This window comes from Amphiura filiformis, chromosome 4 (genome assembly GCF_039555335.1).
Source record: "Amphiura filiformis chromosome 4, Afil_fr2py, whole genome shotgun sequence".
In the NCBI taxonomy this organism is placed as follows: domain Eukaryota; kingdom Metazoa; phylum Echinodermata; class Ophiuroidea; order Amphilepidida; family Amphiuridae; genus Amphiura; species Amphiura filiformis.
The window spans coordinates 69,624,343-69,646,831 of NC_092631.1; the positions used below are offsets into that span (position 1 = coordinate 69,624,343).

Here is a 22,489-nt window from a genome sequence, read left to right on the forward strand (position 1 = left end):
AAACATTTTGTGCATAATATTTCACCAAGCACATTTCCTCATACATGGCCTGTCTAAGCTAGTTATTTTCTTTCAAGCAAACATAAATATTCTTTTTACTATATTATTATTATCAATCTTTGTATTAAAATGTTATATTGTAATTTATACAATAAAATACTATTAGTTGGAGTTACCTGTGAAAAATATTTTTACTTGAAATTCAACGCTACGAGCACGATGAACTTAGACCTTGTATTAATGGCTCCCACCTGTTAACTAAATCACAGCATTCAAGAGCATAGGCCTACATGTATACTTGTGCATATAGGCCTATATGGAAGACATTGCAGGCAGGACAAGCAGAAGAGGTTCCTGTATCATCCTCCACTGTAAGTTCATGTGCTGGTGATCATGAAACCAATTTCTGAAAGTTTAAACTGACCTTCAGCACAAAAGGGCAAGTCCATCATGTTGATATCATAGGACCTCTTCTGATGAAGATGTGTGTCACATCATGGAAGTGGTCACATTCAAGGTTAGTTGAACTTGAAATTTCAGCTTGTGTATGTGCACCTCTCATTACGTTTTTACTGCACTGTAACATTCACTACCCACATAATTTCTAATAGTGCGGAGAGTGGAAGTCCCGGTCCCCGCACTCCGTGCATCCGCGGGTATTCATGCTCGTCGAAAATTTCGTGAAATAAGGGGTGTTTTCAGATGAAGAAACGCGATTCATGAAACACACAAAAAGGGGTGTTTTTCAAACCATGTGTTCGCGAAATTGAAAAAAAAAGGGTATTTTCATCGAGCAACCTAGGGGTAAAAATAGGGTATCGTCGAAGGGCAAATAATTGCGAAATCGCTAAAAAAGGGGTGTTTTTCCCTAAAAACTTCGCGAAATGAGATGCAAAAGGGGGTGTTTTTAAAGTTCACCGACAAGCATGAATACCCGCGGATGCACGGAGTGCGGAGACCGGGGTGGAAGTCCAGAAAATTGTTTTATTGACCTCCAGGTCAGATTTTGAATCCTTGTACTGTATATGCAGCTGGCTAGCGTCTGGTGTCACCCGCAACACCATCACCTGAACTGTTTTTACTGCGAATGTAACCACATATTCACCTCAAAAGGTGGTTGGCGAATTCACTCGCATTACTGCGTATTCACCTTCACCCGTTTCTGCTAGGGCTGTTACCGTGTTCCTCACATCATTCCGAATCACTTGAATTCAATCACAACTGCTTGCTCAGTGGAAACATGCTGTTTGTGCTGAAAGTCAGCAGGGGCATCACTAGACCAATCAGATTGGGGAGGGGTGTACAGCATATTTTGCCGAGTGTAGACCCCAATTTTTTTAGCCAGGATGGCTCTCGATCTCCAGAATCTGCAAATGGGGGGTGGTTGCGGTCAAAATGTTTCCAAAATTATTTTTTTCAAATAGTTACTACTATTACATTAAACAATACCGTAAACGTTCGCCTAATGGCGCTATGGAGTGCATGGAAATGAGAGAGCGCCATCCCTGTAAAAGCCGACTATTATCACTGATCATTAAGTGCGTGTAGTTAAAGGGTGAAACCTATCGACACATACAATTATGAACAAGATCGAACAAACTTGTTCATGATAATGCGGTAATCATTCACCTGATACGTTGTGGCCCAGTGAGCAGAGCATTAGACTATAGTGCGAGGATAAAGAGAACTTGTGGAGAAGATTGATGGTTCGAATCTCATGCAGTAATTTCTGACAGATTATGATGTCTGTCAATGTTTTTTTTCTGATTTGAGGAAATTTTATTCTCTATTTTATCTTTAACATTGTTTATATAATTTTATTATTTTATCTTGTATGTGTCTTTTTTCTTGTTTTGTTTTTATCGTTTCATTTTAATCAAATGTTGTAATGAACCTATTTAATTGTATAAGCATTTGTTATGTGTGTGAGACGAACTGTCATGTCTGACGACAAGTCTTTCAATTCATGAGTGTCCTTGCCTATGCATCAGTGGTCATAAGAGGTATACCATTTTATTCGAAAGGGGAGGGGGGGGTCCCAAATATACGGGGTCATAAAGTCTTGGAAAGAATAATAGGAGGGGGGTCATAAAATGTTTTATTTTCTGATTTTATAAAATGTTTTATGACCAAAATGTAGGGAGTCACACGAGGCCCACAGAAAGTGTTTTATTTTCTTCACAAAGACTGATTTCAATACAATTTTGGGGTTTGGTATCATAAAATTTTTGTTGCGAAATAGGGGTGCGTAATTTTATTGACGCAGACTTTTGTAAATTTGGGACCCCCCTTCCGAAAAAAATGATAGCCCTCTAAGAGGATTCAAAAGATAACCTCTGCCCCAATAATGCCTAGCTATATTTGTTTGAAACTGTTCCACAGAGGATGTATCATAATAGGCTCAGTCTTCAAATGATATAAATAAAATTTGAATGAGTGAACGAACAAAATCATACAACGACCAACTGAATAGAGGCTGTGCATATGGCGTATCATCCCGTAAATATGGCGGACTACTCAAATGCATTCAACAAAAGCATGATTGCATCTACCATGACAGTTTGTCTCACACACATAACAAAATGCACTACGATCAAATAGGTTGATGACAACATTTGATTGAATGGACTGCACTGCGCCATGATTACGGGAAGAAATCGGTTCAAATCCTTTGTTTGGAGCCAATCGACAAACGCAAGGCCTCTATAGCTATCATTGAATACTGGCTAGGATTCCACAACACAATGAGAACATGTTATAAGGCGCTTTGGAAGGCACACAATACCCCCAATGGCTTTCCATATTATGTGCACTCAACAACTATTCAGTATCGAAGCCGTATCGAAGTTACGTAATGTTACTATGTCAACGGGATCACGCGCTTAAGTAATGACCCACGATCGAAACAATCAGTACACAAAAAGGCATATCAAAATAGCGTGATCGTAATGATCGCCATTCAAACAGTGCTTGGTTCGATACCATCACAGAGTTACGTAACTACTTCGTGGTCTGATAGTTATATGATCAATGGTCTGATCTACTTGGGTTCGATCCTTTTAATAAAAGAAAAATAGCTGATCATTTATAATGCATAAATGAATAAAGTAATGTAGTTACACAATTTGAAACATTGAGGCCGTTCTATTTTTCAAAGGTCATTTAACTATTAAATGTAGTGGAATATATCACGCATTGATAGGTAGCAGGTGGAGCAAATTTTGTCAGCGGTTTTTGTTGCGTTTTTCAGAAAGTGCCTATTTATCTATAAAAAAAATAAGAAAATTAAAATTAAATTAAAAAAAATCACAATATTCATTCAGTAAAATGGGGACAAATCCAAAAACATTTCTTGACCCTTCTTCACATAAAAGTGGGAGCAGAAGTCAAGATTCGAACAAGTACCATTCACCATTCAAGGCGCACCCTCTACCGACTGAGCTAACGGGTCAGACAATAGAAGGGTGTAATTTTCAACTGAAGAATATTAAAAAAATATGAAGAAATTACAATGTTATAAAAAGATTTACCAAAATGAGTTAGGTATAACGTAAGAATCGATTTACAAATTAAGTCAAATGGCACTTTGAGAAAGAATACCTGAAGAAACCCCAAAACATCTGCTGCTCTAGCAACTAACCTAGTGACCTAAAGTATTGGGTCATGTGACGATATTTTTTTCTGAGGCATTATGTCCAGGTTGCTCAATTCCACATACACGTATCCTTAATGCTGTTGAGATTTTACAAGGATGGCGCTCTCACATTTCTAAGAATCCAAAAGCGCCATTAGGCGAACGTTTACGGTATGACCATTGTATTAATAACAACTGCAGCACAAGTAAATAATAGGCATACAATAAATTTTTTATAGAACTCTTGTAAATTGGTGATGATCAAATGGCTTTGCAGACAACAGTCAATTTTAACCAACAAAATTATGAATGGGGTTTCCCCCGGCCCTGAAAGTCAGTTTAAGTTTTAGAACAAGTTCCTGTTTCTTATTCTCAATTTACATAGACGACAATGTGAATCAGTATGTAGGCCTATTTCAGTGTATTTATCGTGTATGGAATAGATAGTACCAATATTGTTAATGCTTTTCCTGTTGGCCTGCATGCAGTGGCGTAACCAGTGGGGACCGGGGGGGGCAAGCTGCCCCCCCCGGACACAAAAAAACTGGGAAGAAGAGCAAAAATTTGGGAAGGGGGAAAGGGGGAAGGAGAGAAAAGAGGAAGAAAAAGGGAAGGAGAAGAGAAAAAGAGGGAAGAAGAGAAAGGGAAAGAAGAAAAGAAAAAGAGGGAAAAAGGGAAGGAGAAGAGAAAAGGAAGGAGAAGAGAAAAGGGAAAGAAAGAGGGAATTTGAAATTTGTACTCTGAAACACAGATTTTTGAGCTTCTAATATGCCAAAAACCAGGAGCTTCAGGGGGGCTCCGCCCCCTTGACCCCCGCCAGGGCTTTGCCCCTGGACCCCACCTGCGTTTATCATGATCGCTGTAATCCTTCGCGACTTTTGGTCAAGAATTGGGAAATTTTTCAATCTTGCCCCCGGAAGGTCAGGTCTGGTTACGCCCCTGCCTGCATGTTTACATTCATTCAAACTGCATGATATAGGCCTAGTACTACAGATCTAGAAGTTCCTTCCTGTGGATATACTCAAAGAGCTGAAGACTAGAATACATTTAATATGCTGGTATGATTCTAGTAGTTGAGTGGAAAAGTAACAGTCTGAGGTGTCAGTAATCATTCAACAACTCTTCTTATACTTTTGTACAGGAGCCAACCGTTGTTAATCCGTGATGAACACACACTTTTACAGTAAGCGTATAGCGTATACGCAAACGCAAGGTTACGCGTGCGCGTTACGCATGAGCGCGTAAAATTTGTCATGCCTGGAACGTATGCGTAAACATGAACTCTCTTATGTTGGCGGTAGCAGCTAATATCACCGCTTTATTCTTTAGTTTTATTGCCGATATCAATAGAGAAATACCGCGATCTTCTTGTAAGGTTGAGTGGCAATGACAAATGGACATTCGAATGAAAGAATCATTGTGAATTAGACATCTTTAGCTTGTTTCGTTGTTGAAAGGATTCAATCATGTTTCACCGTTGTTCATCACCGTTAACAACTCGTGTCCGGTAGCGTCTGAGTGGTTTACTTGAAAAAGGGGGCAAAGTGATTTTTGGCACACATTTACGGGCCAGCTTTTAAATAACATCATCGGCTTTAAAAGGCTTGTGAAAACAGAACAAAAATGTTGATATGCAACATTTCCGGCTCGCTACACTCACACCATATATACCATTTTAGGTTTGCAAATTGGGACCCCGAATATTTGTCATAAAATGCAGGGGGGTAAATATGTTTTGACAGGCTAAGAGGAGGGCAAGCAATACTTAGAAGGATGAGAGGGTTCAAAGCATGTTTCTGGCATGCTGTTTGGGCTCATAATTATTGCATAGTACCTTTTGTAATCTCTCTCTCTCTCTCTGTGATTTTTTTTCATTTGTCAACTGGAAAAAAGTGATTGTATAAATTCGCGTGGGTCTGTTTATTTGTTTGCCTTGGTATTGTTTATAATTTTCTTTCTATTTCAGAAACCTGTTAAAGTATTCATACTGTTAGTTCTGCTATCATTGGTTATATATCTTCTGTACATCAAATATTATGATAGAGAATCTGTAGAGAGAATACAAGGGAGAAAACCACTTGCATCTCACAGTAACATTTTGAGTGATCCATCTCATGAGCAGAAGTTATCCATTAATGAAGACACCTGTCCACAAAGGATGCTAATAGAAGATATCATGAGAGATCATATACCAGAGGAATTGTACAGAGTAGCACCTGAGGTAAGGACTCATGGGCATATGTTTTAAAAGAATATATGCAGAGAAACAATGGTTTGCCCAGCTGCTGCTTCATAGTTGATCAATGAACACTTATCATTTCAGTAAAGCGCTCATGCTTTTTTATGCTTTTTTAAAATAATTTTTGTGGTCCATTGATCATTTTCTTAAAGGCCTATAGGAAAAAGATAATTACGAACATTCACATTTTGAGAATCCATGTCATTGGAGTAATTCACAAAAATTTTCATGCACACAAACATTTATGCTTTACATTGTATGTCTGTTGATAGATTGTCATTTGGACATGTATCACTGAGTTCTGTTTTAGCTGTAAGTTGTGTAACTAGAGAATACCCTCTCCACATTCTGGGGGAGGGGTTGTAGGTTTAGGGTTTAGATTTTTGGGTATAGGTTAGTGTTGGAGGGTATTCTATAGTTATTCTGTTTTTGTAAATGTAATAATTTAAAGCACTATTCTTGTTTGCTCATTTTTAAAGGTTTTTGACAATGTGCCATCAACATTTGAAGCAGGTTTGAGAAGTCCTTGCTGGAGACAAAGAAGTGACTACAAACTACTCTGTCTGCCAAGTTTCTTCCTAGCAGGTGTAGGCAAATGTGGAACAACAGATATCTGGAACAAAATTGTAGAGCATCCTCAGATTATACGGGTTGTGAAGGAACCAAGATGGTGGACACGATTACGATATGGTAATTAGATTGTTTTCGGTATTATTATTTTCCTAGTTTGCTTGCAGACTTGATTTAGATCTGATTGTGATCTGATTTAGAATCCCAGACTTATAAATTATCATCAAAGAATCAGAATTAGATACAGAATCAGATGCCCCCCCCAAAAAAAGTTAATGATTTCAGAACATCTTGTGAGATACTTTCATTTCTGTGAGGTGAGTGGTCTGTGGAGATGAGTTCCAGCCTTATGTGGTCCTTGTTGGCACATCCACTTGATGTCGAGCAAGACAGTAGTCTGTATGACATCATTGGCAGAGGGGCTTAGAAATGGAATGCATGCAATATACTTTTGGCATGAAATGTGGATGCCCTTAACCTTTCTTCTGTGTGAACAGAAGAAATGTGGGAAATCCACATCAGTGTATGCTATAGTGATACTATTCAGCAACCTACTTTTGACTATAAAAAAGAATTTTGCATTTTTTTCCCAACAGGGCGACCTAGCAAAGGAAATCCCCACCCAGTTGCAAAGTCTTTTCAGTACTATGTGAAACTTTATGAAGATCTAGCTCAAGAAATCAGTGATAAAAGGGCATCAGGAAAAAGACTTATAAGTGGTAAGTAATGCAGTTTTAAGAAAAGTAATTCTTTACCAGGGCGGAGGTTTTGGTCTTTTTTTAACAGGGTAATGATTAAAGGGCCAAACAGACCACCCCAGAATTTCTTCCCACTTTGTGTGAATCAAAATTGATTTGCACAAACTCATCGGGCGAGGATCAAGGGAGACTTGACTAATTGTTGTACCTTACAGTGTGCAGAATGGGATGATTCTGGGAGAATCAATTCTGATCCTTGCCAACTAAATTTCAGAGAATCGTTGCAAAAATAAATTCTCTGATTCTCTCTGAATTTGAGGCCCTGCACGGTAATATTCATCCAAATGCTTGTTGACTTGCTTGCCTGTTATACAAGTTGCTATGGTTCACAATTTCATTGGCAGTATTCAACTTGTCCACACATGCTCTGTTTCAGGTGATGGTTCTCCGTCTGTATATTGGGATAACATTCCTTGGATACGAACGCTGACAAAGCCTTGTATGAATGCTACCATCCCACCTTATGTCATCGCTGATGTTATCCGTATCATACTTCCACGTACAAAAGTCATTACTGTATTTAGAAACCCAACAGAAAGGTGAGACTAATAGGATATCAAATGTCTAATCCAGGGCACACAAGTAAGAAGCACTCCATAACAGAGACTTTTATGAATAACTATAGAACACAGATGACTCAGCACACTAACCCTAATGCTATATAATGTAACCTTAAACCCAAACCCCAAACCCAACAGAAAGGTGAGACAGGATATCAAATGCCCAATCGAGGGCACACAAGCAAAAGGGCCCCATAACAAGAAGCTACAAGAGACTTTTATGAATAACTATAGGATACACTTTGCACACTAGCCCTAACCCTATATAACATTAAACCCTACTGTTTAATACCTTGCCCCTAAACCTAACCACAAACACTTACCCTAAAACACAGGGTGTATAGGGAGTGTATTCCATAGTTATGAGACATTTAAACCAACTCTTGTAGGTTTGGGCCAAAAAATTACCCATTTGGGACTAAACTTCTACGTTTTACATTATTTCGGAAAACGGATTTTTGCGTTGCGTAGAGTAAGGTTGTCCGCACCCCAATAAAACGTCCAATTTTTTGTTTGTTTACGTTAATGGTGTCAAATAATGTTAATTAGTTTAAAATGCCCTAGCAATGCACTAGCAAGCAACCTGCGAGGTAAACACTGAGTAAACAGTCACAATACACTACAATACAGTCATGCTGTTTAACATGAAACCCGCAAATCCTATGTCTGATCTGATCAATGCTGAGATTGGGTCACTCATACCATTACACAGGAGAACCTGACTTGAGTAATTAACATGCATTGTTTATTCAACTAATTTGTCAACATTATCATGTCAGTGTTCAAACTAAAACCTAATGTCAACAGTTAAATGTTTGTTTATTGAATTAGGTCAAAGTCTCCAAATCACCCAAATTAAACAGGGTTGCCAAACTGTGATTTAGTAGCCAAAATGGGTGACTTTTGAAGATCCCCAACTTTTGACAATTTCCTGTCCCATAGAGACAGATGGTTAAATGGGTGACTTTTTAGCAACGTAACTCACAGGTTAGCAGCATAATCAGTGTCTGTGCAAAATACTTTGTCAATGTTGAAAGTAAAATTGTACATTTATTTTGATTATTCTGAGATTGCACCTCAAATTGCCCTGCACCAAGTGAAATTACACCTCAACTTTCAAGATGGGGTGTAAAAAATAACTCAAACACTGCAATTGAACCTGCCCATTACACCTGACCAGTACATTAAAAAGAATATAAAATATAAGTACTGCAAAAGGCAGTAACCGATAAACACAGTGACCGCGAAATACGGGTGACCGCTAGTACCACAAGTTAACCTCCTTGGTCACACATGACTTACACTCCCCCTCTCTCTCCCCCTCCCCTACAAAACACTGTTTCATCTTCCATTTTATATGTTTCAAACTTAATATTCGATGACATAATGGATAGTTAAATAATTTGAGCACAACTTCCTCCATGATCCTGTTTCAAAGTTTTTAAAAGAAGTACTAATTTCTGCTCTGTAACTTACAGGTTATATTCCGATTACATGTATGAAAATCGTAGCCTTACCAAGGAGTACTTCCATGACATAGCTATGAAATCAACTAAGACAGTGGAGTCTTGCTTAGTGGAATCTTCATCCAGACAGGAGTGTATCTTTAAGGTATTCTCACAAATATATGAGAATGGTAGGAAGAAGCCACTGGGACAAAATCCTCTTATTGTAAGTTCATATCATAATCTAATATACAAAGGCTCAGCGGCACAAAGATATATGTCCAATAGCTGCTGTATTATGATTGCTTGTGATATGTGCAAGTTAATACATGCCTCCATACCATATGTATGAATGCATACTGCACATGAGAGAATGGATGCATACCAAAGGAAATCATACATACAGCAGCTAATAATGGACATATGTCTCTGTGCCGCTGAGCCATCAATTTTTCACATACATTTGCTATCACCTATTGTACATGTATATACCCTGATGTTAATGTCATACACATGTGTCGTGAAACATATAGTAATTGCAAATGTCAGCAAATCTGTTACTGTAAAGCTGGAGGTCCAGGAGTTGAAAAATCAAACTCTGAAAATACAAAGTAAGATAAAAGAAGAGGAAGAAAAGGGGAAAACTAAAAATTGCCACAAAAAGTGGAAATTTAGGTAATTTTGGGTTTTTCCCTCAAAAGTGGGGGTGTGTGTGTGTGTGTGGGGGAACTGGGGGCAAGAAAATATTTGCCTTGCCCCCCCCCCTTGGAATCAACCCCTAACTAGGAAGCCTGGTTACAGGCCTGATGTCAAGGATAATGCTAAATGTTATATTAAACTCCCTTCCTTATCTATGCCCGTGCAACGGGGCATAGATATTATCTATGCCCGTGTTAACGGGGCATAGATATTCTGCTTATGCTCTTTATTCTTCTCCGCCTCTTTCTTCTTCTTCTTCTCCTCCTCAAGATCAGTCCTTTGCACTCCTCTAGCTCAAGAACTAAAGTAGCCTCGGGGCCCATACTTGGTATAATGATGGCCCATGACCCCTAGAAACATCCTTTGGTACACCTGACCCCAGAGGTCAAAGGTCATGGGCTACAGGGGGCAATATGTGTAAAATTTGAAACATCTCTAGCTCAAGAACTATAAGCGCCTCAGGGTTCATACTTAGTATAATTATGACCCATGACCCCTAAAAGTATTATATGCTAGCAATGACCCCAGAGGTCAAAGTTCATAGGCTACAGGGAGCAATATGTGTATATTTAGGAATTTAGGTACATAGGATGTCAACCTTGTGCTCATCGCGCTATTGCCAAGGATACTTAAATCAGGATGTGACAATAGCTTATTAGCATGTGTCCAATTGATTCTTATACAATGTATATACAATGTATATGTATTGTTATAGAGCTATTCCAGATGGAGTATGTAAATTAAATGGAACAGCCATTAAAGGGACACTCTGTTTTGGGATTAAAGGGTATTCAGATTTTATTTATTTTTTGTGATTTTTTTTTTTTGCATGGAACTTGTTTATTGATTTATTTAAGGAGGAGCGCCTTCAAGCGTTTACATAGCAAATGCAATTAAAGGCGCATTCCTTGATTTTCAATTTAATATTTTAGTCAGTATACTGATAGCCCTTTTAGAATCAAATATATTACGGGGTGTCAGGTTGGATTAAAGGTGTCATGGTAAGTTAAGGGCTGAGGGTGTGTTATGGTGATGGAACAGCCATTAAAGGGACACTCCGTTTTGGGATTAAAGGGGTTTTCAGATTTTTTTTTTTTTTTTTTTTTTTTTTTTGTATGGAACATGTTTGTTGATTTATTTAAGGAGGAGCGCCCTCAAGCGTTTACACAGCAAATGCAATTAAAGTGGCATTCCTTGATTTTCAATTTAATATTTTAGTCAGTATACTGATAGCCCTTTTAGAATCAAACATATTACAGGGTGTCAGGGTCGATTAAAGGTGTCATGGTAGGTTAAGGGCCGAGGGGGTGTTAGGGTGAAAGTCATCACGGGCATAGATATTCGTGTTTGGTCAAACACAGCTGTGCCATCTAGTTGTATTTGTTGTGTTTATCTATGCCCGTGTAACGGGCATAGATATTGTATTTGTTGTGTTTAGTCTTCGGCTTCTCCGTCTTCTCCTTCTTCGCCTTCTCCTTCTCCTTCTCAAGATCAGTCCTTTGCACCCCTCTAGCTCAGGAACTAAAGTAGCCCCTGGGCCCATACTTGGTACAATGATGGCCCATGACCCCTAGATACATCCTAGGGTACCCGACCCCAAAGGTCAAAGGTCATGGGCTACAGGGGGCAATATGTGTAACATTTCAAACAGCTCTAGCTCAACTACTATAGCGCCCTCAGGGTTCATACTTGGTACAATGATGGCCTATGACCCTAGAAGTATGCTATGCTAGCCGCAACCCCAGAGGTCAAAGTTCATATGCTTTAAAAAGCAAAATAGGTACGACCGGTTAACACAGTGTATCATAATAGGTAGCATTTTGGTAGCTACCTGTATTTGCAATGATGAAGGCTTCAAATATACGCCAAGGCGTACAATGGGGGTTAAGAGGTTAACCGCTTAAAGGGACACAATGTTTTGGGATTAAAGGGGTATTCTCCAGTCTGGTGGTGTTTCAGAGAGAGTGAGGGTCTGATGGAGTATAAAGAGAGTGATGGCTTGGTGGGGTATTAGAGAGAGTTTGGGCCAGCCTGGTGGTGTTTTAGAGCGAGTGAGTGTCTGGTGGATTATAAGAGAGAGTGAGGGTCTGGTGAGGTATTAGAGAGAGTGTGCGCCAATCTGGGGGTGTTTTAGAGCTAGTGAGTGTCTGGTGGAGTATAGAGAGAGTGAGGGCTGGGTGGGGTATTAGAGAGAGTTGGGGTCAGCCTGGTGGTGTTTTAGAGCGAGTGAGTGTCTGGTGGAGTATAAGAGAGAGAGTGAAGGCTTGGTGGGGTATTAGAGAGAGTATGGGTCAGCCTGTTGGTGTTTTAGAGCGAGTGGGTGTCTGGTGGAGTATAAGAGAGAGTGAAGGCTTGGTGGGGTATTAGAGAGAGTATGGGTCAGCCTGTTGGTGTTTTAGAGAGAGTGAGTGTCTGGTGGAGTATAAGAGAGAGTGATGGCTGGGTGGGGTATTAGAGAGAGAGTTTTGGTCAGCCTGGTGGTGTTTTAGAGCGAGTGAGTGTCTGGTGGCGTATAAGAGAGAGTGAGGGTCTGGTGGGGTATTAGAGAGAGTTGCATGGGTCAGCCTGGTGGTGTTTTAGAGCGAGTGAGTGTCTGGCGGAGTATAAGAGAGAGGGTCTGGTGGGGTATTAGAGAGAATGTGGTCCAGTCTGGTGGTGTTTTAGAGAGATTGATGGTCTGATGAGGTATAAGAGAGAGTGAAGGCTTGGTAGGGTATTAGAGAGAGTATGGGTCAGCCTGGTGGTGTTTTAGAGAGAGTGAGTGTATAGTGGAGTATAAGAGAGTGAAGGCTTAGTGGGGTATTAGAGAGAGTATGGGTCAGCCTGTTGGTGTTTTAGAGCGTGTGAGTGTCTGGTGGAGTATAAGAGAGAGTGGGGGTCTGGTGGGGCATTAGAGAGAGTATGGGTCCGCCTGATGGTGTTTTAGAGCGAGTGAGTGTCTGGTGGAGTATAAGAGAGAGTGCGGGTCTGGTGGGGTATTAGAGAGAGTGTGGTCCAGTCTGGTGGTGTTTTAGAGCGAGTGAGTGTCTGGTGGAGTATAAGAGAGTGATGGTCTGGCGGGGTGTTAGAGAGAGTGTGGGCCACGGGCATAGATATTCGTGTTTGGTCAAACACACTTAACTGTGGTTTCTAGTTTAGTCTTCTCCTTCTCCTTCTTATCTATGCCCGTGGAACGGTGGCATAGATATTGTATTTGTTCTGTTTAGTCTTCTCCTTCTCCTCCTCCTTATCTATGCCCGTGCAACGGGCATAGATATTGTATTTGTTGTGTTTCTTCGGCTTCTCCTTATCTATGCCCGTGCAACGGGGCATAGATATTGTATTTGTTGTGTTTAGTCTTTGACTTCTCCTTCTCCTTCGCCTTCTCCTTATCTATGCCCGTGCAACGGGCATAGATATTGTATTGTTGTGTTTAGTCTTGGCTTCTCCTCCTTCTCCTTCTTAAGACCACTTCTTTGCACTCCTCTAGCTCAAGAACCAAAGTAGCCTCGGGGCCCATATTTGGTATACTGATGGCCCATGACACCAAGCAACATCCTGGGGAACCCCGACCCCAGAGGTCAAAGGTCATGGGCTACAGGGGGCAATATGTGTAAAATTTCAAACAGCTCGAGCTCAAGAACTATAGCGCCCTCAGGGTTCATACTTAGTATAATGATGGCCCATGACCCCTAGAAGTAACTTATTGTAGCCTCGACCCCAGAGGTCAAAGGTCACAGGCTACAGGGGGCAATATGTATAAAATTTCAAACAGCTCTAGCTCAAGAACTATAGCGCCCTCAGGGTTCATACTTATTATAATGATGGCCCATGACCCCTAGAAGTAACTTATTGTAGCCTCGACCCCAGAGGTCAAAGGTCACAGGCTACAGGGGGCAATATGTGTAAATTTTTAAAACCGCTTTAGCTCAAGAACTATAGCGCCCTCAGGGTTCATATTTGGTACAATGATGACCCATGACCCTCGATGTATTCTATATTAGCCGCATCCCCAGAGTTCAAAGTCTAAAGACTTTAAAAAGCACATTTGATACGACCTATTAACACAGTGTAGCGCATTCGGTTGTATTTTGTTAGCTACCTGTGTTTGCAATGATAACGGTCTGAATCGTACGTCAAGAAAACTGATCATTTGACAAAAATTCCCTTAAAAGGGAATGTTTCTGGCATTTTGATTTTGGTTCCTTGGACCACCTCAAAAGGTTGTCATGAACAAGGGGTGTGGTTGGTTGAGGGGTGGGGTATTTAGAGAGTGTGGGCCAGTCTGGTGGTATTTTAGAGAGAGCGAGGGTCTGATGGGGTATAAGAGAGAGTGAAGGCTTGGTAGGTACTATTAGAGAGAGTGTGGGCTAGTCTGGTGTTTTAGAGCGAGTGAGTGTCTGGTGGAGTATAAGAGAGAGTGAGGGTCTGGTGGGGTATTAGAGAGAGTGTGGTCCAGTCTGATGGCGTTTTAGAGAGATTGATGGTCTGCTGGGGTATAAGAGAGAGTAAAGGCTTGGTAGGGTATTAGAGAGAGTCTGGGCCAGTCTGGTGGTGTTTTAGAGAGAGTGAGTGTATAGTGGAGTATAAGAGAGAGTGAAGGCTTGGTGGGGTATTAGAGAGAGTATGGGTCAGCCTAGTGGTGGTTTAGAGCGAGTGAGTGTCTGGTGGCGTATAAGAGAGAGTGAGGGTCTGGTGGGGTATTAGAGAGAGTGTGGGCCAGTCTGGTGGTGTTTTAGAGAGATTGATGGTCTGATGGGGTATAAGAGAGAGTGAAGGCTTGGTAGGGTATTAGAGAGAGTGTGGGCCAGTCTGGTGGTGTTTAGAGAGAGTGAGTGTATAGGGGAGTATAAGAGAGAGTGAAGGCTTGGTGGGGTATTAGAGAGAGTATGGGTCAGCCTGGTGGAGTATAAGAGAGAGTGAGGGGCTGGTGGGGTATTAGAGAGAGTATGGTCCAGTCTGATAGGGTATAGAGTGATGGTCTGATGGGGTATAAAAGAGAGTGAAGGCTTGGTAGGGTATTAGAGAGACTGTGAGCCAGTCTGGTGTTAAGAGCATTTATGTATATCAAATGAAAGCTTAAAACAAGGGCTTTCGCATGGTGCTCACCAAGTTTTCGTTTGTGAATAGGGGAAGGGGGGTTAGGTGTGGTCACGGGCATAGATATTCGTGTTTGGTAAAACACAACTGTGGTTTCTAGTTCTCCTTCTCCTTCTTCTCAAGATCAGTCCTTTGCACCCCTCTAGCTCAGGAACTAAAGTAGCCCCTGGGCCCATACTTGGTACAATGATGGCCCATGACCTCTAGATACATCCTAGGGTACCCCCGACCCCAAAGGTCAAAGGTCATGGGCTACAGGGGGCAATATGTGTAAAATTTCAAACAGCTCTAGCTCAACTACTATAGCGCCCTCAGGGTTCATACTTGGTACAATGATGGCCTATGACCCTAGAAGTATGCTATGCTAGCCGCAACCCCAGAGGTCAAAGTTCATATGCTTTAAAAAGCAAAATAGGTAGGCCTACGACCGGTTAACACAGTGTATCGCAATAGGTAGCATTTTGGTAGCTACCTGTATTTGCAATGATAAAGGCTTCAAATATACGTCAAGGCGTACAATGGGGTTAAGAGGTTAACCGCTTAAAGGGACACAATGTTTTGGGATTAAAGGGGTATTCTCCAGTCTGGTGGTGTTTCAGAGAGTGAGGGTCTGATGGAGTATAAGAGAGAGTGATGGCTTGGTGGGGTATTAGAGAGAGTTTGGGCCAGCCTGGTGGTGTTTTAGAGCGAGTGAGTGTCTGGTGGATTATAAGAGAGTGAGGGTCTGGTGAGGTATTAGAGAGGGGGTGCGCCAGTCTGGTGGTGTTTTAGAGCTAGTGAGTGTCTGGTGGAGTATAAGAGAGAGTGAAGGCTTGGTGGGGTATTAGAGAGAGTATGGGTCAGCCTGTTGGTGTTTTAGAGCGAGTGAGTGTCTGGTGAAGCATAAGAGAGAGTGAGGGTCTGGTGGGGTATTAGAGAGAGTGTGGGCCAGTCTGGTGGTGTTTTAGAGCTAGTGAGTGTCTGGTGGAGTATAAGAGAGAGTGATGGCTGGGTGGGGTATTAGAGAGAGGTTGGGTCAGCCTGGTGGTGTTTTAGAGCGAGTGAGTGTCTGGTGGAGTATAAGAGAGAGTGAAGGCTTGGTGGGGTATTAGAGAGAGTATGGGTCAGCCTGTTGGTGTTTTAGAGCGAGTGAGTGTCTGGTGGAGTATAGAGAGAGTGATGGCTGGGTGGGGTATTAGAGAGAGTTTGGGTCAGCCTGGTGGTGTTTTAGAGCGAGTGAGTGTCTGGTGGAGTATAAGAGAGAGTGAGGGTCTGGTGGGGTATTAGAGAGAGTGTGGTCCAGTCTGGTGGTGTTTTAGAGAGATTGATGGTCTGATGAGGTATAAGAGAGAGTGAAGGCTTGGTAGGGTATTAGAGAGAGTATGGGTCAGCCTGGTGGTGTTTTAGAGAGAGTGAGTGTATAGTAGAGTATAAGAGAAAGTGAAGGCTTGGTGGGGTATTAGAGAGAGTATGGGTCAGCCTGGTGGTGTTTTAGAGCGAATGAGTGTCTAGTGGAGTATAAGAGAGAGTGAGGGTCTGGTGGGGTATTAGAGAGAATATAGGTCAGCCTGGTGTTGTTTGAGAGAGAGTTATGGTCTGGTGGAGTATAAGAGAGAGTGAGTGTCTGGTGGGTTATTAGAGAGAGTGTGGTCCAGTCTGGTGGTGTTTTAAAGAGAGTGATGGTCTGATGGGGTATAAAAGAGAGTGAAGGTGTGCTCACGGGCATAGATATTCGTGTTTGGTCAAACACAACTGTGGTTTCTAGTTATCTATGCCCGTGTTAACGGGCATAGATATTCTGCTTATGCTCTTTATTCTTCTCCTCCTCTTTCTTCTTCTTCTTCTCCTCCTCAAGATCAGTCCTTTGCACTCCTGTAGCTCAAGAACTAAAGTAGCCTTGGGGCCCATACTTGGTATAATGATGGCCCATGACCCCTAGAAACATCCTTTGGTACACCTGACCCCAGAGGTCAAAGGTCATGGGCTACAGGGGGCAATATGTGTAAAATTTGAAACATCTCTAGCTCAAGAACTATAGCGCCCTCAGGGTTCATACTTAGTATAATTATGACCCATGACCCCTAAAAGTATTATATGCTAGCAATGACCCCAGAGGTCAAAGTTGATAGGCTACAGGGAGCAATATGTGTATATTTAGGAATTTAGGTACATAGGATGTCAACCTTGAAGGTATATAGGATGTTAGCCTTGTGCTCATCGTGCTATTGCCAAGGATAATTAAATCAGGATGTGACAATAGCTTATTAGCATGTGTCCAATTGATTCTTATGTATATATGTATTGTTTATTTTTTATAGAGCTATTCCAGATGGAGTATGTAAATTAAATGGAACAGCCATTAAAGGACACTCCGTTTTGGGATTAAAGGGTATTCAGATTTTTTTTTTTTTGATTGTTTTTTTTGCATGGAACATGTTTATTGATTTATTTAAGGAAGAGCGCCCTCAAGCGTTTACATAGCAAATGCAATTAAAGGTGCATTCCTTGATTTTCATTTTAATATTTTAGTCAGTATACTGATAGCCCTTTTAGAAGCAAACATATTACGGGATGACAGGGTGGATTAAAGGTGTCATGGTAGGTTAAGGGCCGAGGGAGTGTTAGGGTGATGGAATAGCCATTAAAGGGACACTTCGTTTTGGGATTAAAGGGTATTCAGATTTTTTTTTGTTTTTTTTTTTGATTTTTTGTATGGAACATGTTTGTTGATTTATTTAAGGAGGAGCGCCCTCAAGCGTTTACACAGCAAATGCAATTAAAGGGGTATTATTTGATTTTTAATTAATTAATTTATTTTAATTTTTTTCGTTGGTATACTGATAGCCCTTTTAGAATACAGGGTTTCATGATGGATTAAGAGTGTCATGGTGGGTTAAGGGGGTTAAGGTGGGAAACACGGGCATAGATATTCGTGTTTGGTCAAACACAACTGTGCCATCTAGTTAGTCTTCTCCTTTTCCTCCTCCTCAAGACCACTTCTTTGCACACCTCTAGCTCAGGAACTAAAGTAGCCCCTGGGCCCATACTTGGTACAATGATGGCCCATGACCCCTAGATACATCCTAGGGTACCCCGACCCCAGAGGTCAAAGGTCATGGGCTACAGGGGGCAATATGTGTAAAATTTCAAACAGCTCTAGCTCAAGAACTATAGCGCCCTCAGGGTTCATACTTAGCATAATGATGGCCCATGATCCCTAGAAGTAACTTATGGTAGCCTCGACCCCAGAGGTCAAAGGTCATGGGCTACAGGGGGCAATATGTGTAATTGGTCTCCCATCCACTCGGAGGCCATGACCCATTGAAATGTTCAATGTGTATGAGGGCAGCAGTGGTCTCCCATCCACTCAGCAGGCCATGATCAACGAAATGTTCAATGTGTATGAGGGCAGCAGTCTGAATGCGTGAATGAGTTGCATTATCAATCATGATTATCATGATTATTGCACGCCGGTTTAAATTCTCATGTTTACAAGTGGACCTGGATAATATAATTGTAATACTTGGATTTATGTGGATGAATATATAGTTCTACCATTAGGGTTTACACCCGGTAAGTAGGTTTTATAGGTTTTATAAATGTGATTACAATTTTATTGCCTTAAAATCAGAATTTTCTCTTGACCCACCAAAGGCTGACAATACCGTGCATCGGTGGCTGACAGTAAAAATAGAGCTCTAATTTTCCTTGCACTGTATCTTCAAATCTGTAGGCCCTATTTTTCCATATTGGCCAGCATGCTATATCATCATGATTACTACGCTCTTTAGCCTGGCTTGAGCATTTTGTTTAAGCCTGGCATTGCTGGTCAATATCAGGACCCAACCAAGCATCATGCCCGGCATCATGAACGCGAGCATGCAAGTGTCTCTGCACGGCGCGACCGTTTTAACCGGGCCGGCCGTTTACCGAGGACCGTTTAAACAAACTTGCAGAATGATCCGAGAAAAATAGAATGGAACGATGCTCTAAAAATGAATTTAAAAAACAGTTCCAGGTTTAAATTACCTAACCCGAGGTAGCCTACTCACATCGTCACACCTCCGTCACTACGATGACTGATTTGCTATGGTGAGGAACAACAAATGCTAGGCCTAGCTAGCATGCTAGGCCCCCCTGTGCCATGATGTTTCGGCTACATGATATTTGTTAAAGTCTTAGTCAGATTCCCTTTTACAAATTAAGCGTACTGCTAGCCATAGACATACCACTTGTTTGTCTGGGCTGCTAGCCGTCCAGGCGTATTATTTGCACAAGGTCCAATGCACACGCTTGACGTCATGCAGCAGCGTATCTGCGATGGTTAAGCTGTCAAATGAAATCTGAATAAGACTTTAGGCCTACCATTTACAAAATGATTGTGAATAAATAATTGTTTATATTGTGAGGAACATGGGAAAGAACAACCAGCATGCCCGGCCAGCATGACTATTATAGGGCCATGAATTTGAGCTTCAAATTACCATACAAAATAATAATAGGCATACTCAGTAATTTTCTCATCCGGATGATAATTAAAAATCAAGATTCAGATTTTGTTAGTGGTTTTAAAGCCAAAAGCCGGACGTGTAATTTATTCTACAAACAAAATACAAGATTTATTTTCCAATTTTGTCAATAGTCCACCATATATACTGCTGTTTTCCTCGGGTTTTTTTTGGGGGGGGGGGCAAATGTTTCATTTCAAAAATATCTAATTGGCAATTTTAATGACTTTATCCTTCAAGTACACTTAAGCAATAACAAATTTGTATTTTTACACCTTCACTGGGATGTCACGGAGGCTAGGCTAGCTAAAATAATTTGATTGTAATATCGTTTGGTTGTAGCTGAGGGTCTGATGGGGTATAAGAGAGAGTGAAGGCATGGTGGGGTATTAGAGAGAGTAGGGCCAGCCTGGTGGTGTTTTAGAGCGAGTGAGTGTCTAGTGGAGTATAAGAGAGTGATGGTCTGGTGGGGTGTTAGAGAGAGTGGTGTGGGCCACGGGCATAGATATTCGTGTTTGGTCAAACACAACTGTGGTTTCTAGTTGGCAATTGCTAGTATAGCATATGATGCTGTTGAAAATATTGGTTCCAAAGATAAGAAAGAAAAATACCAATAATAATACTGTTCTCCATTTGTCACTTAAAATCAATATTCTACATCCTTCATCAATGTGCGAGGTGTCATAATGGGCTGTTTCATTTGGAATTCACACATCTTCTGTGGAAAATTTAGCAACAGTTTCCCACAGAGGGAGTATGGGTTCCAAATTAATTAGACAATTGGGTACTTCCATTTCAAATATTCACTCCAGTTGTGAAAGATAAGGTAAAGCCATAGGCCTATACAAGGGGTGTATGGGTGTCAAAATAATGAACCCTAGCTAATTCCATTTGAAAAACATATAGGGAATTTACCTCTGTAGAAGGCTTTTCTTAAAGGGCCTCCCCCTCCTGAGCAGCTGGGTGACTTAAAAAACTGGGTTTGTTTTTCTTTTTCTTTGCCTAAGCTGTTAAAGAAAAAGGAAGGCCAGAAATTATTACTTTCATAGAAATAATCATGTCTCTTTCTCCTTTTGTCAAACATGACATTCATTTGTTTGTTTATTTCACAGAAATTATTCAAGGGTTGTTACTCAATGTTCATAACTGATTGGTTACGGGCTTTCCCTAGAAATCAACTTATGTTTTTGAGATTGGAAGATTGGCATCGGGATTGTAGCACCATTTTACCAAACATTTATCGATTTCTGAAATTAGGTAAGCCCTGCACTTTAATGTTATTAATATCATTGGGTAACCAAGCTGTTGTCCAACAGACACAACAGCAAAATGTACTAACACAGAACAGCTTCCTGGACCACATTCACAGGCGAATAATTGGCACCCAGCAAAAAAAATCTGTGAGAATGTGTACAAGAACCGTATACAGGTGATAATTTCCAAAGAGTAAGTGGAATAGTGTGGAATGTGGCTGCTTTCCGCTTTTCACACACTTTCTTCAAGAAACAGGTCTTGTTCCACACTATTCCACTTACTCACAGATTTTGTATGCAGTGTGCCAATTATTGGGCTGTGAATGTGGTCCATTTTGCTGTTATATCAGTTGGCCAACTGTTTGGTTAATACTGACCAGTGTTTAGAGTAGAGTATTGAAGTAATCATGTGTGCAATTGTGGTTCATTTTATGGACATGATTTAAAGATATGACCTTGTGAAAAATTATAAGTTTCTTTTTGAGCCCAGTTTATAAATGAAAGAATGTTTATGTCACACCCAATCTAAGGTACCTTTTGTATAAGTCATCACCTATGGTAACATCTGAAAGGTTTGTGTTCAAGCTTGTTCCTTTTGTAATAATTTATTACAGAACCAATTTATAGTTTCTTGATACCTTAAACAAATCTTGTGTTCTTTTCAACAGAATCTGTACCTCAGAATCGGATAGATGAGATTTGTGCAGCACCACAACGTAATCCTACACGTACCAAGGAATCTTCGGGCCCGATGCTAGAGGAAACAAAACAACTTTTGAATAAGTTTTACAAGCCGACTCGTCAAGAACTTGCGGATGTATTGAAAGATGATCGCTTCCTGTGGAACGATTCACAAGACAAATCAATACAATAGGTACATTTTTTACAACAACTTTTGTTTGAAAAAATTATTGTGATGATTGGTGACCATCCACCACGAAGTGGTAGTAAAGTCGGCTCTAGATCATTTTCTGTTTATTGCAGATTTGAAAAGAATGCACTTTCAGCTTTAAAATGACACCACAACCAGCTTCATCGGCCATCTGGAAGTGAAGTTATGGTTCATTAAAGGTCAACTTTCTTATATATTTTACAGAGAAATCCATATACTGTTTTTGATTGTATCTCAAAATGGAAAATGCCGACTTTACGACCAGTTTGTGGTGGATGGGCACAATTTGTTTATCACTTAATTTAAATGTGATGCAAGGTTTACTTTGAATCTTGGTCGGTTCTGTCTGATTTGAATGACAAAAGCACCAACTTTTGAAAATTGTGGTCATTTTGTCCTGATTTAGGACTTATCTACCACTTGAATTATTGACAATTATGTCATGTGATTGTTACAATGTGCCTTTTTTTAGATATAACATGAACAGCAAGAATCTACATAATTGTGCTGATTTGTGATGCGATCAAGCAAAATCAGTCAGAACTCAGAAATATTGAATTTTCAGTTTCTTATAGGATTGTAAAAATCATTTACAAATCTGGATTTTGCAGAAAACACCATTGAGATTGAACAACCAGTTTCAAAGATATGAGTAATAAAAGAGCTCCCATAACAAGAGGATACAAAAGGAAATAGTTCCTTTGTATAGCTATATCTCAAAATAAATATTTCTGAGTTCCGATTGATTTTGCCTGATCGCATCACATTTGTTGTCTTCAAGATAGTGTCTACCTCAATTCTGGAACTTTTGGATGCCCCATAGATTGTTTACCACAAGGCAAGTGATTCATTACTCGTTGACTGCCGATAAAC

At 40.6% G+C, this 22,489-nt stretch overlaps 1 protein-coding gene across 1 annotated transcript; it reads left to right on the plus strand.

Moving 5' to 3' along the window:
* The first annotated feature begins 257 nt into the window (after nucleotides 1–257).
* Nucleotides 258–21,901, plus strand: LOC140151305 (carbohydrate sulfotransferase 15-like). The gene is made up of 8 exons (XM_072173591.1): nucleotides 258–517; nucleotides 5,601–5,855; nucleotides 6,353–6,563; nucleotides 7,040–7,162; nucleotides 7,578–7,740; nucleotides 9,240–9,432; nucleotides 20,584–20,728; nucleotides 21,393–21,901. The coding sequence occupies exons 1-8, from the start codon at nucleotides 497–499 to the stop codon at nucleotides 21,596–21,598; spliced, it is 1,317 nt and encodes a 438-aa protein (XP_072029692.1). The 5' UTR covers nucleotides 258–496; the 3' UTR covers nucleotides 21,599–21,901.
* The last annotated feature ends 588 nt before the right edge of the window (nucleotides 21,902–22,489 follow it).

What these genes read in the sequence shown, in the direction of transcription:
- LOC140151305 (XM_072173591.1), top strand. Translation starts at nt 497, where the DNA reads ATGGAAGTGGTCACATTCAAG. An exon ending in TGTACAGAGTAGCACCTGAG is followed by an intron (nt 5,856 to 6,352) that starts GTAAGGACTCAT and finishes TCATTTTTAAAG; the next exon opens with GTTTTTGACAATGTGCCATC. An exon ending in GTGGACACGATTACGATATG is followed by an intron (nt 6,564 to 7,039) that starts GTAATTAGATTG and finishes TTTTCCCAACAG; the next exon opens with GGCGACCTAGCAAAGGAAAT.